The 14,677-nt window shown below is 45.9% G+C and overlaps 1 protein-coding gene across 1 annotated transcript in view; it reads right to left on the bottom strand.

Moving 5' to 3' along the window:
• The window catches only part of LOC148144663 (uncharacterized), a gene marked incomplete at its 5' end in the record, with an annotated part of 30,200 nt that extends 16,450 nt beyond the window's left edge, over window positions 1-13,750 (bottom strand). Inside the window, 2 exons of the mRNA XM_087975433.1 lie at window positions 12,720-13,195; window positions 13,280-13,750. Coding sequence (XP_087831559.1) covers window positions 12,720-13,195; window positions 13,280-13,750 — 947 coding nt within the window. The remainder of the gene's footprint in view (window positions 1-12,719; window positions 13,196-13,279) is intronic.
• Between the last annotated feature and the right edge of the window lie 927 nt (window positions 13,751-14,677).

Raw genomic sequence — 14,677 nt, 5'->3', positions numbered from 1 at the left:
CCCAATTCCTGTACTCAATACTCTGACCAATAAAGGAAAGCATACCAAACGCCTTCTTCACTATCCTATCTACCTTAAGTTATCTCGAGTATATGACTTAAAAGAAGTTCTAGGATTTGCATATTAATGAACTGAAACCTGCAACCCATTCTAAAAGGTGAAAGACTTAACAGCAATCTTGGTTTGTTCAATATATCATTTCAGTTGCATGACACTGACCTTTTGCCATAAATTCTGTGTCTTATGATCCTGCTCCACAGCTACCTGATGAAGGAGCAGCGCTCCGAAAGCTCGTGCTCCCAAATAAACCTGTTGGACTATATCCTGGTGTTATGTGATTTTTAACATTGTTTCTCATGAACACAGCCACAACACTTCCTGCTGCTGCCAGTAAACATTACAATGCTGATGAAACTATGCAGTGCCTGCAGAGATGAAAATCTTAACAGTTTCTAACGATACTCGCTACTGATTCACTGCTCCTTCTGATACATGACTTTGGTAACGTAGTGCTGGAAGCTGAGTGAGCAGCTTTAAAACAGAAACCTGTTGGATTTTAAATCTTTCAATGTCTGAGTCCGAATTTAGGTAACCATTATTGCGACCCAACTTTGTTACAGTTTCATGATCTCCCCAGCAAAAAAATTACAAAAAGTAGCTTTCCTTTTCTTCAACAGCTGAATCTCAAAGCACACACACACACACCCCTGACCTCCCCTGACACCCCAGTTGCTTTATTATTGGTAAGCACTGAGGTGTCCCTTTGTAACTGAATCCTTGATACAGTCTTAACCCGGAGGAAGTAATGCCTCACTCAACAATTTCAACCCATATACTGTATCCAAGTAAGTTTCTCCCCACTCATTTTCCGGGGGCAGGGGTGGGGACAGGGGTTTAAAGTCGACCATATTGCTGAGAGTCTGGAGTCATGTGTAGGCCAGACTGGGTAAAGGATGCATCTGGGACGACTGAGTGAATCCTTTCCCACAACAGCAGTTTCCTTCCCTAAAAAAACATGAGTGAATCAGATGAGGATGTTTTCCCCCTGAAAATGGTTTCACCATTAGATTCTGAACTCCAGATTTCTGACCAAATTCCAATCTGCCATGGCGGGATTCAAAACCGGGAATTCCCAGAGTTGAGGTAGTAATCCAGTTGATAATACCACTCGGCCATTGCTCCTTCGATCCCAGTGATGGCACATGAACTCACTAATGCCTCTGGAAGTTGTCCACCCAACCAAATCCCTTCCTGCACTCAGGGCAGGAGAACAGCCTCTCCCAGTGTGGACCCACTGGTATGTCTGCAGGGTAGATGAACTCATGAACCTCTTCCTGCAGTGACAGTAGGTGAACGGCCTCTCCCCAGTGCGGACCCAAGGATGTTTCAGCAGGCCAGGAGAATTGACGAATGTATTCCTGTACTTGGAGCAAGTGAATGGCTTCTCCGCAGTGTGAACATGCCAGTGCATCAGCTGGTTGCACAGCCAACTGAATCCCTTCCCACACACAGAGCAGGAGAATAGCCTCTCCCCTTTGTGAATGCTTCTATGAGTCACCAGCACTGACAGGGAAGGGAACCCTTTCCCACAGTCCCCACATTTCCACAGTTTCCCCATGGGAAGAGCTTTCCTTGTGTCGCTCTGGGTTTGAAATTACCAACAGAATGGGTACACAGTCTCTCTCCACCGTGAGGGGTGAGACTTTGATTCCCCAAACTGAGTAACTGGTTTCATGCACTTTTCACAGTCAGTGCACTGAATCTCCCTCACTTGGGTGTCTCCGTATTCTTCCTGCCAAAGTGTTCAAAATCTCTCAAGCAGACAAAAGCAAACATTTCTTCTCAATTGGAAAGGTTGCTGATATTCAAGTCCCAATGATTCAAGTGGCTCTGTCAGAAGTTGATGTATCATTTGCTTTCAGATTTCTTTCTACATGTCTTCCTGCAAAAATAAATTCACAAAATACGTGATCACAGTCAATACTGTTAAATGAACATAACATAGGTGACAATTCCTGTAGTTTGCCAGATGCCTGATCACATATTATCCAGGACACAGAAACCTGAAAACCCTCATGCAGCCAGATAGCCTTAAGTGTGTATGGAGGAAATCTTCATTTCGGTGACAATAACCTGGAACAAGCTGCCGACAAAGACACTGGAAATGGAGCTGAATCAAGGACAATGAAAATGAAATGTCAAGGCTACTTGAGAAAAACAAACCAGTAAAGTTGCTGAATGACTTTCTGCTGTCCTATTCAATAAAAAAGATGACAAGAAATACAGAATATAACTTCAGTGCTAGATTAGAATGTGAAAAATAATAGCCACAAGGCTTTTATAACAGCGAATAATATCAGATATACACCATATGAAGCAACATATGTCTACATTTTATATCAACGTGCCAATCCCTTAGATTCTGCTCCATCCCATGAGTAACTACCCTTTTAATTCTAAACATGAGGAAAGAAACGATCTTTTTCCACAATGCAAATTGTATATAAATAAACGTATCAAACTGAGGGGAAAAAAATTAATATACCGTTAAGAAGGACAGAGAGCATCTGACACCTTTGCAGAGTCTGCTCCCTCCCTGGATTCACTTCAGTTGCTACAAGTGAATAGTGTTTCCTCCCTCTCTCTCTCCCTCCCAGGATGAGGAATGGAAAGGGCAAAGATATTGGCTCTCACGATTTCTCCATGATGTGGGAATCATTGTCTCTCTCCAGCTTTAACAATTGGTTGAAAGACCACTCATGTATGGAACGTGTTCCATCTATTGCTGCTGCGAATGGAGTGTTGCTATTTCAGGCTGTGTACCCGCTTAAAGCTCTTCCCACGGTCAGTTCATTGGAACACTCTCACTCAGGTATGCATACCTCAGTCTCACTGATGTTTGAAACCTTGTGAAGCAGACAGGACAGGAGAGAAATTAAAAAAATCTACTAGATTCAAAGGCCGATGATATTCCCGTGCCAATGAATTGATTGTCTCTATCAGATCTTGTTTTGAGATTTCTGGCTGTAAATCCTCCCTTTCTCGTATCCTGTAAAAGGAGATTACAGAAGACATTGCTGTCTACACAGTATAGAAATTCAAAACAGACAATTCTGGTTTCTGTGGAACATTCTTTCTTTTCTCCTTCCCTCAAAAATGTGAATCGTAATGCTACAGTCTCCCTCCATTCTTACTCTACTGTGGCTATTATCACCCTCGCTCCCGTTCTCCTAAAAATGCTGAAAAATGTTGACTGACAGATCCTGTGGAACCCTAGGTCTGAATATCATACATAAGTTGAAGCATTTTATCCATATCTCCCCTGTCAAGGTCCCACAGGATGTTTATAAGCCCTTTGGCCAAAATAATCCATTCACCCCATCGAATCTGCTCCACCATTTATTACCATAATGATTAATATAATAATCCAAAAATCCACATTCATGCCTTATTATTGATTCCCCATTGATTAAAATTCTGCCCAACATCTGCCTTGACTATACTTAGTGATAGAACTTCAATAGCCCTGTCATTCATTACCCTCTGAGAGAAGAAATCCACCTCATCTCCATCATAAATATGCAAACACTTTAGAGGCTATTCCTTCTGGTCTGAAACTCTCCCACAAATGAACACTACCTTTTTGGCAACTAACCTTTCAGGCCCACTAAAATTCTGATATTTATTCATTCAGATCTCCTCTCATTCTTCCAAACTCGAACGAATGCTCAGCTAAGCTACGCAACATTGCAAAATTAGCAAACACGTCAATTCCCGGGATTAATTTTGTGAACGCTCTCTCACCAGCTTCCAATGTTTCTGTCATCTCCTCTCCTTCGAGGGACCAGAGTGCAAACCACGCAAGTTACAGCATAATAAAAGAATGATAAATAATAGACATTTTTCTAGCAGAAATTCGAAAATGTGCAAAAATAGTCAGACGGAAAAGAGTCCAATCATGTAGTGGTAAGGAGCCTGATGGCTTGGGAGAAGAAACTGTTGCCTAGTCTGGTCATGATAGATTGAATTGGGAGGTGGGTGTGAGGATCTAAAGTTGGAATTTAGGCAACAAAATATGTACATTTTTATTTCAACAAAATGGCTTCTCGATTTAAAAGAATACAAGATGATTAGGGGGTTAGATAGGGTTGACAGTGTGAACCTTTTCCCGCGTATGGAGTCGGGTATTACAAAGGGGCATAGCTTTAAATTAAGGGGGGGTAGATATAGGACTGAAGTTAGGGGTAGGTTCTTCACTCAGCGAGTCGTAAGTTCATGGAATGCCCTGCCAGTAGCAGTGGTGGACTCTCCCTCTTTATGGGCATTTAAGCGGGCATTGGATAGGTATATGGAGGATAGTGGGTTAGTATAGGTTAGGTGGGCTTGGATCGGTGCAACATCGAGGGCCAAAGGGCCTGTACTGCGCTGTATTCTTCTATGTTCTATGTTCTAATACTACAAAATGGCCTGTGAACCATACTGCTGAACATACTGCTGATTCGCAGAATTAACTTGCAGTTCAAAGATAAGAGGACAATAGAATTTTCATAAGATGAATACTGACACATTATTTGACCATTTGAACTAATCTTGAACTAATACATGGCATGACAATTTATGTAAATTAGATATCCTTCTTAAAGAAAATATCATTGGATTAACTTGCTGTAAATCATGTCACCTTATTATATGTGATTGGTCTTTCTCGTAATTAAGACTATTATTTCTTAAAAACCTTATAAATAATGTGCAATTTTCAAATGTAATTGCGCAACTTCATCACGGAACACAGAAGCTTCAATCTCAGTGTTACTGGATAGAATTGCGTTAAGATACCTTAATTCAATAAACTACTGAACCTTGCTTTTCGAATACACCGTATTTGTCGATTCCTTTGACCGATCTCGAACCAAGAGGCCCCTCTTGAGGAGACGCAGATCATCATTTTGGTGCTCGGACACGTTTCGGCTCGGACAGATTGTGAACAGCAGTGTACGAGTTAAATGTCCTTCACTATTGAGTGTTGAGGAATTCGGCCTGCCAGACGTGATTATTTTTAGAACGTTTGGTTTTCCTGTCAGTCAAGTCGTGTCTAACGTGACCAGTCCAGCCCGAAAGGATCGGTCTTAGCAATGGTTGAGTCTGGGGGACTTGTTAAATGTTTAAAAAGGGGGGAGAGATTAATTGGAGTTGAGGGTGCTTTGGTACTTACGGACAGTGGTCTTCGAAAATTGCTGAACTCTGAGGGGAGGGTTGAAACCTGAATTCCCAAGCTTTATTAATTTTTGGTTTTTTTAAAAAAATTATTTCTCCCGAGCTTCGTTGCTTTCAGAAGTAAAACAAAATCAATCTCCAGAGATTGGTTATTTTCTGGTGTTATCTTTTTAATAGAAAAAAAATCGATCGCTTAAAATTCATTTATTTTCGGTTCGGGTTGTGTTAACTTTGTTAGTTTTCGGTTTAAAAAAACTCCGATTGCCTAAACTTTGTTTATTTTCGGGTTCGTTTCATTTGAACTTCGTTATTTTTCGGGTTGTTGCTTCGTTTATTTTGGGGTCGCGACATTTAAACGTCGTTACTTTTCGGTTTAAAGAAACTCCGATTACCTTCGTTAATTTTCGAGTTCGCGTCGTTAAACTTCGTTACTTTTCGGGTTTTAAAAAAACTCCGATTGCCTTGATTTAGAGATGCCGCTGTCGGACTGGGGTGTACAAAGTTAAAAATCACACAACACCAGGTTGTAGTCCAACAGGTTTAATTGGAAGCACACTAGCTTTCGGAGCGACGCTCCTTCATCAGGTGATAGTGGAGGGCTCGATCGTAACACAGAACTTATAGCAAAAATTTGCAGTGTGATGTAACTGAAATTATACATTGAAAAATTGATTGTCTGTTAAGCCTTTCATCTGTCAGAATACAGTGATAGTTTCACTTCTTTCATGTGTAAATCACAAAACCCTTTTTTTAAAGTTGCATTCTCGGGTTAGCTGTTAACAGTGGTGATAGCTAGACAATATTTTGAAGGAGTTAGCCCCTTGTGTTCTCTGTCTATGACCTGATGTTTAGATTGATTCTAATCTAAAAAGTGATATAACAGAGTTTTACATAAATTCATGCAGTTTTTGAGCTCAGAGTTCTACATGAATGTATGCAGTTTTTGAGTAAAGTGCAATGTATTCTGCAAGTACAAATTCACCACACAAAATATATGTGTGCATGTGGGTCGTTGTCTGTCCGTGTGTGTCTGTCTGTCTGGGTTGGGAGTTGTGAGTGTGAGAATGTTGTGTGTGTGTGCATGTAGTGAGTGCAGAGTGTCTTAAGTCTGTGAGGAGGTGCATGTGAGAGTGTGGGAGTGTGTGTGTCCATATGAGTGTGTGTGGGCATCTGTGTGCGCCTCTGTGTGTACCTGTGTCCGTGTGTGTTTGTGTAGGAATATATGTGTGTGTGTGTGTAGTGCAATGGTGATCACCTGTAATGTGACATGAACCCAAGGTCCCGGTTGAGGCCCTCCCTATGGGTACCGAACTTAGCAATCAGCCTCTGCTCGGCCACTTTCCTCTGCTGCCTTTCCCGAAGTCCACCTTGGAGGATGGTCACCCGAAGGTCCGAGGCTGAATGTCCTGGACCACTGAAGTGTTCCCCAACTGGGAGGGAACCCTCCTGTCTGTTGATTGTTGTGCGGTGCCCATTCATCCGTTGTCGTAGCCTTTGCTCGGTTTCCCCAATGTACCATGCCTCCGGGCATCCTTGCCTGCAACATATAAGATAGACAACGTTTGCTGAGTCACATGAGTACCTGCCATGTACAAGGTGGGAGGTGTTCCAACGCGTAATAGTGGTATCTATGTCCACAATCTGACACGTCTTGCAGTGTCCACCGTGACAGGGTTGCATGGAGTTGTCCTGAGAGCCGGGCAGTTTGCTACGAATAATGATCTGTTTGAGGTTTAGCAGTTGTTTAAAGGCAAGTAGTGGAGGTGTGGGGAAGGTCTTGGTGAGGTGCTCATCCTCATTGATAATGTGTTGCAGGTCATGAAGAACATGGTGTAATTTTTCAGCCCCTGGGAAGTACAGAACAACGAAGGGTACCCTGTCAGTTGCAGCATGTGTCTGTCTCCTGAGGAGGTCATTACGGTTCCTTGCTGTGCCACAGACTCTCCTACCCTGGGGAAAAGACTTTAAGTACTCACCCTATCCATGCCCAGGGTAAATATTCTCAGCCTATTCAGCCTCTCCATGTAGCTGAAACCCTCAAAATCTGGCAACAGCCTTGTCAATCTTTCGAAGTATCACACATATTTCCTACAGCAGGGAGACCAGAACTGAACACAGTATTCCACAACTTATCCTCCCAACTCCTGTACTCTCTGCTCTGACCAATAAAGGCCAGCATACCAAACGCCTTCTTCACTATCCTGCCTACCTGCGACTCCAATTTCAAGGAACTATGAACCTGCAGTCCAAGGTCTCTTTGCTCTACAACACTCGCCTTAACTGTCAGTCCTGTCTGGATTCACTTCTCCTTATCAACAGCTCAAGGCCAGGAGCCTGGAACATTTGAGGTCCTTTTCATGTATGGAGTTGTTTTTCTTATTCCTTGACTGTTGATATGGTAGTTTACTGGCCTTGTAAGTCTGCTGTTAGGTCGGTTTAACTTTACATTTTTTTCTGCCTGTCTGCAAAGTCAGGCCCTTACTTCTTTGTTTCCCTGTGCTTTTATAGATTTCACAATAAATGTTAATTTTCCATTACACCAGCTGGGTACCTTTTAAATGCTGTAATTGTACCAGCCGCCACCACTTCCTCTGGCAGCTCATTCCTTACACACACCATCCTCTGAATATAGGAGTTGCCCCTTAGGTTCATTTTAAATCTCACCCTCACCCTGAAGCTATGACCCATCCAGGGAAAAGATCTTGTCTATTTACCCTATCCATGTCCCTCCTGATTTTATAAAAGTTTGTAGGGTCACCTCTCAGCCTCTGGCGCTCGAGAGAAAACGGCCCCAGCCTGTTCAGCTCAAACCCTGACAACATCCCTGTCAATCTTTTCCGAACACTTTCAAGTTTCACAACATCCTTCCTCTAGCAGAGAGACCAGAACTGCATACAATATTCCAAAAGTGGCCTAACCAATGTCTGGTGCAGCTACAACATAAATTCAACTCCTATAATCAGAGGATTGGGAAAGTTTTCAAAACCCACAAAAGACAACTGGGAAAGAACGGAGGGGCAAACCAAAGTTTTGCGGGTCAGCTTGGCCATCAGGGCGGGGGGATGGGAATGAGGGAAGGAAGCTGAATGTGCTGGAGCCAAGGCGCAGGAAAAACAGAGGATGCAAAACCGGCGTGAAGCTGCAATGAGGAATATTGCATGTGATGTACTTGCACCTGTTGCAGTTACTTGTGGGAATCAGCTGCATTTTAAAAATAAAAACAGAAAACCTAGCTACCCCTGACACAAAACTACGTGGAAGCCATTTTGTCACGAAGCAATGTTTGCAGTAAAATGTAGCCTGTTAACATAATGCTGTCTGAGCCCTGGCTAAGGAATTCTGTTTTGATAGCCTGACCTTGCAGCTGCAGGCTGTCTCTGCCCCTCGGGCCATTAGACTGTGCTGCTTCATAGAATGATGGATTGGTTCTCTCTGTCCATTATCGGTAATTCGAGCCTAGCTGAACCTGCAGCATAAGATAACATTCAGATTTGTAGACATTAAGAAACGTAGGTCTGGACAACGTATGTGAAACTTACGACTGCCCCTCAGTTGCGTAATTAATGGAGATTGTGCTTGTGATTTACCATAAAACTTGTAACATTCTGTATTACATTAGAATACGTCAGACTTTGTTTGACTCCCCATGGCAATGAATAAAGCTAGTTAATTGCTCAAGGTCTCCTCTCCTGACTACTTTGCTTTAAACGATTTGACACACGAGTTACTTTGCCCCAACAGTACTAATACATCGAAGGGAGAGAGAATTCCTCAAGTAGGGCACTCTCAGAATCTGGGACAGCCCTATTTCTGGTTTACTTCTTAATGAACAAACATTAAGCATTTATTTATTTCTGATTTTGTTTCATTTTTCTTGTTTGATTCCCTGCTGTGACTACACTCCGTGTCTGGATGGGTGACAGGCTGAGATTGTAGGTTTGCTTTCGATTGACTGAATGTTTACTTGTTCTGGAAGCTGTAAAAGAGGCGTGAAAGCTTCAGCAGAAGTCCAGCAAAGCTGAGGACAGACCGACATCTTACTCTGTGGGAACAGCGAGTTCAGAGGACAGCGAAATCAGGCCCTGAAACCCGAGCTGACACCAGACTACCATGTGCTCAGTGCTTTGATGAGCAATGCCAACCCTCTGCCTTTACCTCGCTTCCCATCTGACTCCCCCCTCAATATTCAGGATCCAATCCTTACCATCTTGAAGCCATGTCTCTGTAAGGAGTCTCAGACCATAATTATTCACTTCCAATGTGTGCAGTTAATTCATTCCCTTTTGTTACAATGCGGCACACATTCAGACACACCATGTATCGTTTCAGTTTTTGTGACATTAGTATCCAGTTTCGATTGTTGGTCCATTGGTGACGCTGTTGCTTGGTGACGGTGAGGCTCCCCCGGCCCCGCCCATCCCCCCGTGCAGACGTCACGCGGGGGCGAAGGCGGTTGGGAGGAGAAGTCGCTCGAGCGGGGAAGCGGCGGGAGGGCGGCCGTTAGGAAAATGGCGCCGCGCGGCCCGAGGCAGACACCCGTCACTAACCTTGTACTTGTGCTTTTTACCGTCACTGATTTTTTCACCCTTGCGGACTAATCTAATTTATAGATTAAGGTGTAGGTTGTAGTGGATTGGCCATGCTAAATTACCCATAGTGCCCCGGGATGGGCAGGTTGTGGTGGATTGGCCTTACTAAATTACCCATAGTGCCCCGGGATGGGCAGGTTGTGGTGGATAATTTAGCATGACCAATCCATAGTGCCCTGGGATGTGCAGGTTAGGGTGGATGACCATGGGAAATACAGGGTAAAAACAAGGACTGCAGATGCTGGAAACCAGATTCTTGATTAGAGTGGTGCTGGAAAAGCACAGCAGTGCAGGCAGCATCCAAGGAGCAGGAAAATGGACGTTTCAGGCAAATGCCCTTCATCAGGAATAGAGGCAGAGTGCCTGCAGGGTGGAGAGACAATTGAGAGGAGGGTGGGGTGGGGAGAAAGTAGCATAGAGTACAAGGTGAATGGGGGTGGGGATGGAGGGGATAGGTCAGGGAGGATGTGGGGGGAAGGTAGCAAAGAGTATGATGGGTGAATGGGGGTGGGGATGAAGGTGATAGGTCAGAGAGAAGGGTGGAGTGCATAGGTGGAAAGGAAGATAGGCAGGTAGGACAAGTCATGGGGACAGTGCTGAGCTGGAAGTTTGGAGCTGGGGTGAGGTGGGGGAAGGGGAAATACAGAGTGAGGGGATGGATATGGGTGGGACACTCTTCAGAGGGCCAGTGTGGAATAGATAGGCTGAATGGCCTGTTTCCACATTGTTGGGATTCTATTGACTCTCCCCAAAAAGGAGCATTTTATCGGCATCTATCTTATCAAGCCCTTTTCAGAATTCTATTGGTTTCAATAAGATCACCTCCAGTTCATAGAGGTATACAGCACAGAAACAGACCCTTCGGTCCAACGCGTCCATGCCGACCAGGATTCCCAAACTAAACCAGTCCCACTTGCCTGCATTTGGCCCATATTCCTCTAAACGTTTCTATTCATGTACCCATCTGAATGTCGTAACTGTAATGTTGTAAATGTTGTAATGTCGTTTAAATGTTGTAACTGTACCTGCATCTCCCACTTCCTCAGCAAGTTCATTCCACACACAAACCACCCTCTGTCAAAACAGTGCCCCTCCGGTTCCTTTTAAATCTCTCTCCTCTCACCTTGAAAGAATATGCCCCCTAGTTTTGAGCTCCCCTGCACGAAGGGAGAGCCCTTTGCTATTCACCGAACTTCACTCCTCATGATTTTATAAATCTCGATGAGGTCACCCCTCAACCTCCTTGTGCTCAGTGAAAGATGTCCCACCCTCTCCTTATAACTCAAACCTTCCAGTTCTGGCAACGTCCTAGTAAATCTTTACCGAACCCTCTCTAATAGTCTTCTTCGTATTACAGGGCCACCCGAACTGTACCCAGTACTCTAAACCACCCTGTCTACCAGTGATACAACTTTCAAAGAACTACGTACCTAAACCCCACCTCCCCATATCTCGGGTTTGGAGAGATACGGGCCGGGTGCTGGCAGGTGGGACTAGATTGGGTTGGGATATCTGGTCGGCGTGGATAGGTTGGACCGAAGGGTCTGTTTCCATGCTGTATATCTCTATGACTCTATGTCTCTCTCTTTTACAACATGACCCATGGTCCTACAATTAACTGTACACATCCTGCCCTTTCTTGTTTTAGTAAAACGTAAAGCACACATACTCCCACACTCTCACAGACTTATACTCCAACACACTTTCACTTTACTAAGCATGCACACACTCTTACACGCACACTCACGCACAAACTCACATGCACACAATCACAGCAATCTAGGTTTGTTCAATATATCCTATCAGTTGCATGACACGGTGATCTTTTGCTATAAAATGTAATGTCTTTGATCCTGCTTCACAGCTATCCAATGAAGGAGCAGCACTCCAAAAGCTGGTGCTTTCAAATAAACCTGGTGTTGTGTGAGTTTTTAAATTTTATCCACCCCAGTCCAAAACTGGCACCTCCACATCGAGTGAACACAGCCCAAACGTCCCAGTGCTGCCAGGAAACTTTACAATGCTGATGAAATGGCGCAGTACCTGCACTCCTGAAAAATTTACAATTTCTAACGATACTAGCTACTCATTCACTGCTCGATCTGAAACACAACATTGGAAACTCAGTAAGTTCAGGTAACCTTTATTGCGATCCAGCTCTGTTACAGCTTCAGATCCCCCCAGCAAAAAAGGCAGAGAAAATGTAGCTACTTTTCAAACAGCTCAAGACCGAAGTACGCACACATCCCCCCACAACTACACTTTCCTTACTATTGGTCACCACCAAGTTGTCCCTTTGTAATTGGATCCTTGGTACAGCCTTAACCTGTGGGAAGTATTGCCTCACTCAGTAATTTCAACCCGTATCCTGTATTCCAAGTAAGTTGGATGGGCAGTGTCGAGTCAACCACACTGCTGTGGGTCTGCAGTCACATGTAGGCCAGCCTGGGTAAAGAATGCAGCTGGAACAACTGAGTGAATCCTTTCCCACAACAGCAGTTTCTTCCCCTAAAAAGGATGTGAGTGAATCAGATGGGGGTTTTCTCCACCCACCCCCACCCCAACAAAAAATGGTTTCATCGTTAGATTCTGAACTCCAGTTTCTGACCAAATTCCAATCCCGCCATCTGCCGCGGTCGGATTCGAACCCAGCAGCCCCGAAACTGGTTTGACAGTCCAGTCGATAATGACACTCGGCCGTCGCCGCTTCAGTACGTCCACAGTTGGGAGGAGCAGGTGAACGGCCTCTCCCTGGTGTGGAGACACTGGTGGGTCAGCAGCTTAAATCGAGCAGGTGAACCCCGTCCTGCACTCGGGGCCCCTGAAGGGCCTCTTCCCCCTAGTGGAGCCGCTAGTGCCTCTGCAGGTGGCTCACCTGACTGAACCCCTCCCCAACACTCTGAGCAGCTGAAAGGCTTCTCCCCCGTGTGGATCTGCCGGTGGGTTAGCAGGGTGGAGGCCTGGGTAAAGGTCTTCCCGCACTCGGGGCAGCTGAAGGGCCTCTCCCCCGTGTGGATCTGCCGGTGCCTCAGCAGGGCAGAGGCCTGGGTAAAGGCCTTCCTGCACTGGGGGCAGCTGAATGGCCTCTCCCCCGTGTGGACCCGCCGGTGCGTCAGTAGGTTGGAGGAATTGCTAAAGGCCTTCCCGCACTCTGTGCAGGGGAACGGCCTCTCCCCCAAGTGGATCCGCCGGTGCCTCAGTAGGGTGGAGGCCTGGGTAAAGGCCTTCCTGCACTGGGGGCAGCTGAACGGCCTCTCCCCCATGTGGACCTGCTGGTGGGTCAGTAGGTTGGAGGAATTGCTGAAGGCCTTCCCGCACTCGGAGCAGCTGAAGGGCCTCTCCCCCGTGTGGACCCGCTGGTGGGTCAGCAGGTTGGAGGAATTACTGAAGGCCTTCTTGCACTCTGGGCAGCTGAAGGGCCTCTCCCCGGTGTGGACTCGCCGGTGGGTCAGCAGGGCTGAGGAATCACGAAAAGCCTTCCCACACACGGGGCAGTTGAAGGGCCTCTCCCCCGTGTGGATCCGCCGGTGGGTCAGCAGGGCTGAGGAATCACGAAAAGCCTTCCCGCACAGAGGGCAGATGAAGGGCCTCTCCCCCGTGTGAATCCGCCGGTGGGTCTGAAGGTTGGAGGAATTGCTGAAGGCCTTCTCGCAGTCGGGGCAGTTGAAGGGCCTCTCCCCCGTGTGGATCCGCCGGTGCCTCAGCAGGGTGGAGGAATTACTGAAGGCCTTCCTGCACTCGGGGCAGCTGAAGGGCCTCTCCCCTGTGTGGATCCGCCGGTGGGTCAGCAGGGCAGAGGAATCACGAAAAGCCTTCCTGCAATCGGGACAGCTGAAGGGCCTCTCACCCGTGTGGACTCGCTGGTGGGTCAGCAGGTTGGAGGAATCGCTGAAGCCTTTCCCGCAGACATAGCAGAAGAACGGCTTCTCCCCGGTGTGGCTGCGCCGATGAGTCTCCAGGACAGACGGGACATGGAAACCTTTTCCACAGTCGCCACACTTCCACGGTTTCTCTACGAGGCAGGATTCCTCGGGTTTCTCCATGGCCAACGCTTCAGCCACACACAAACACGTGTGGAGCCCCTCCCCACCGTGAATTTCTTTTTCCAGGCCGTATAACTGCTTCAGGCTCCACACTCAGTGCACTGCAACAGTAGGGTCTCTCATCCAGTCCCACTGATGCTGAAAACGTACTCAAACCGGAACCAAAAAGCTTTGCTCCTTCTCACAGAATCATAGTTGGAAAATTGTTGTCGTCCCGATGGAGTCAGTGACTGTCAGACATTGATGTCAAAGTGAGGATTGCAGACAATGGAGAGCCCTTCATCTGTTGATTTTGAAACTTCTGTCTTCAGATCGTGCAATACTCTGTTAAAAAGAGATTACAAAAGTCATCATTGTCAGTGCAGGGTAGAAATTCAGAACAAGGAATTCTACTTTCTGTGGAATATTCTTTTCCTTTGTTATTCCACAAAATTGAAAGCACCATCCCACTCTCTCTCTCCCCGTCTGTTCTCACTCCGCTCTAACTAATTCCCCTGAAGATGCTGATTCAGGATCTTACAGGGGCAGAAAAGCAAAAATGTCAAGACTAACGTCAAGATAAATCCACCTGAAAGTGAATATCTTTCACAACACTGGGATACTGCTGAGAGCGAGCAGGTCTGCCCCTCAGGTCCCTATTAAATCATTCCCCTCTCAGCTCAAATTTAGATTTAGATTAGATTACAGTGTGGAAACAGGCCCTTCGGCCCAACAAGTCCACACCGACCTGCCCAAGCGAAACCCACCCATACCCCTACATTTACCCCTTACCTAACACTACAGGCAATTTAGCATGGCCAATTCACCTGACCTGCACATCTTTGGACTGTG

The sequence above is a fragment of the Chiloscyllium plagiosum genome, unplaced genomic scaffold (assembly GCF_037043375.1).
Source record: "Chiloscyllium plagiosum isolate Xiang-an unplaced genomic scaffold, Cpla_swu_hap1 HiC_scaffold_27, whole genome shotgun sequence".
Lineage (NCBI taxonomy): Eukaryota > Metazoa > Chordata > Chondrichthyes > Orectolobiformes > Hemiscylliidae > Chiloscyllium > Chiloscyllium plagiosum.
Note: the sequence above shows the minus strand (reverse complement) of the source record. Positions and strands in the feature narration are given on the sequence as shown.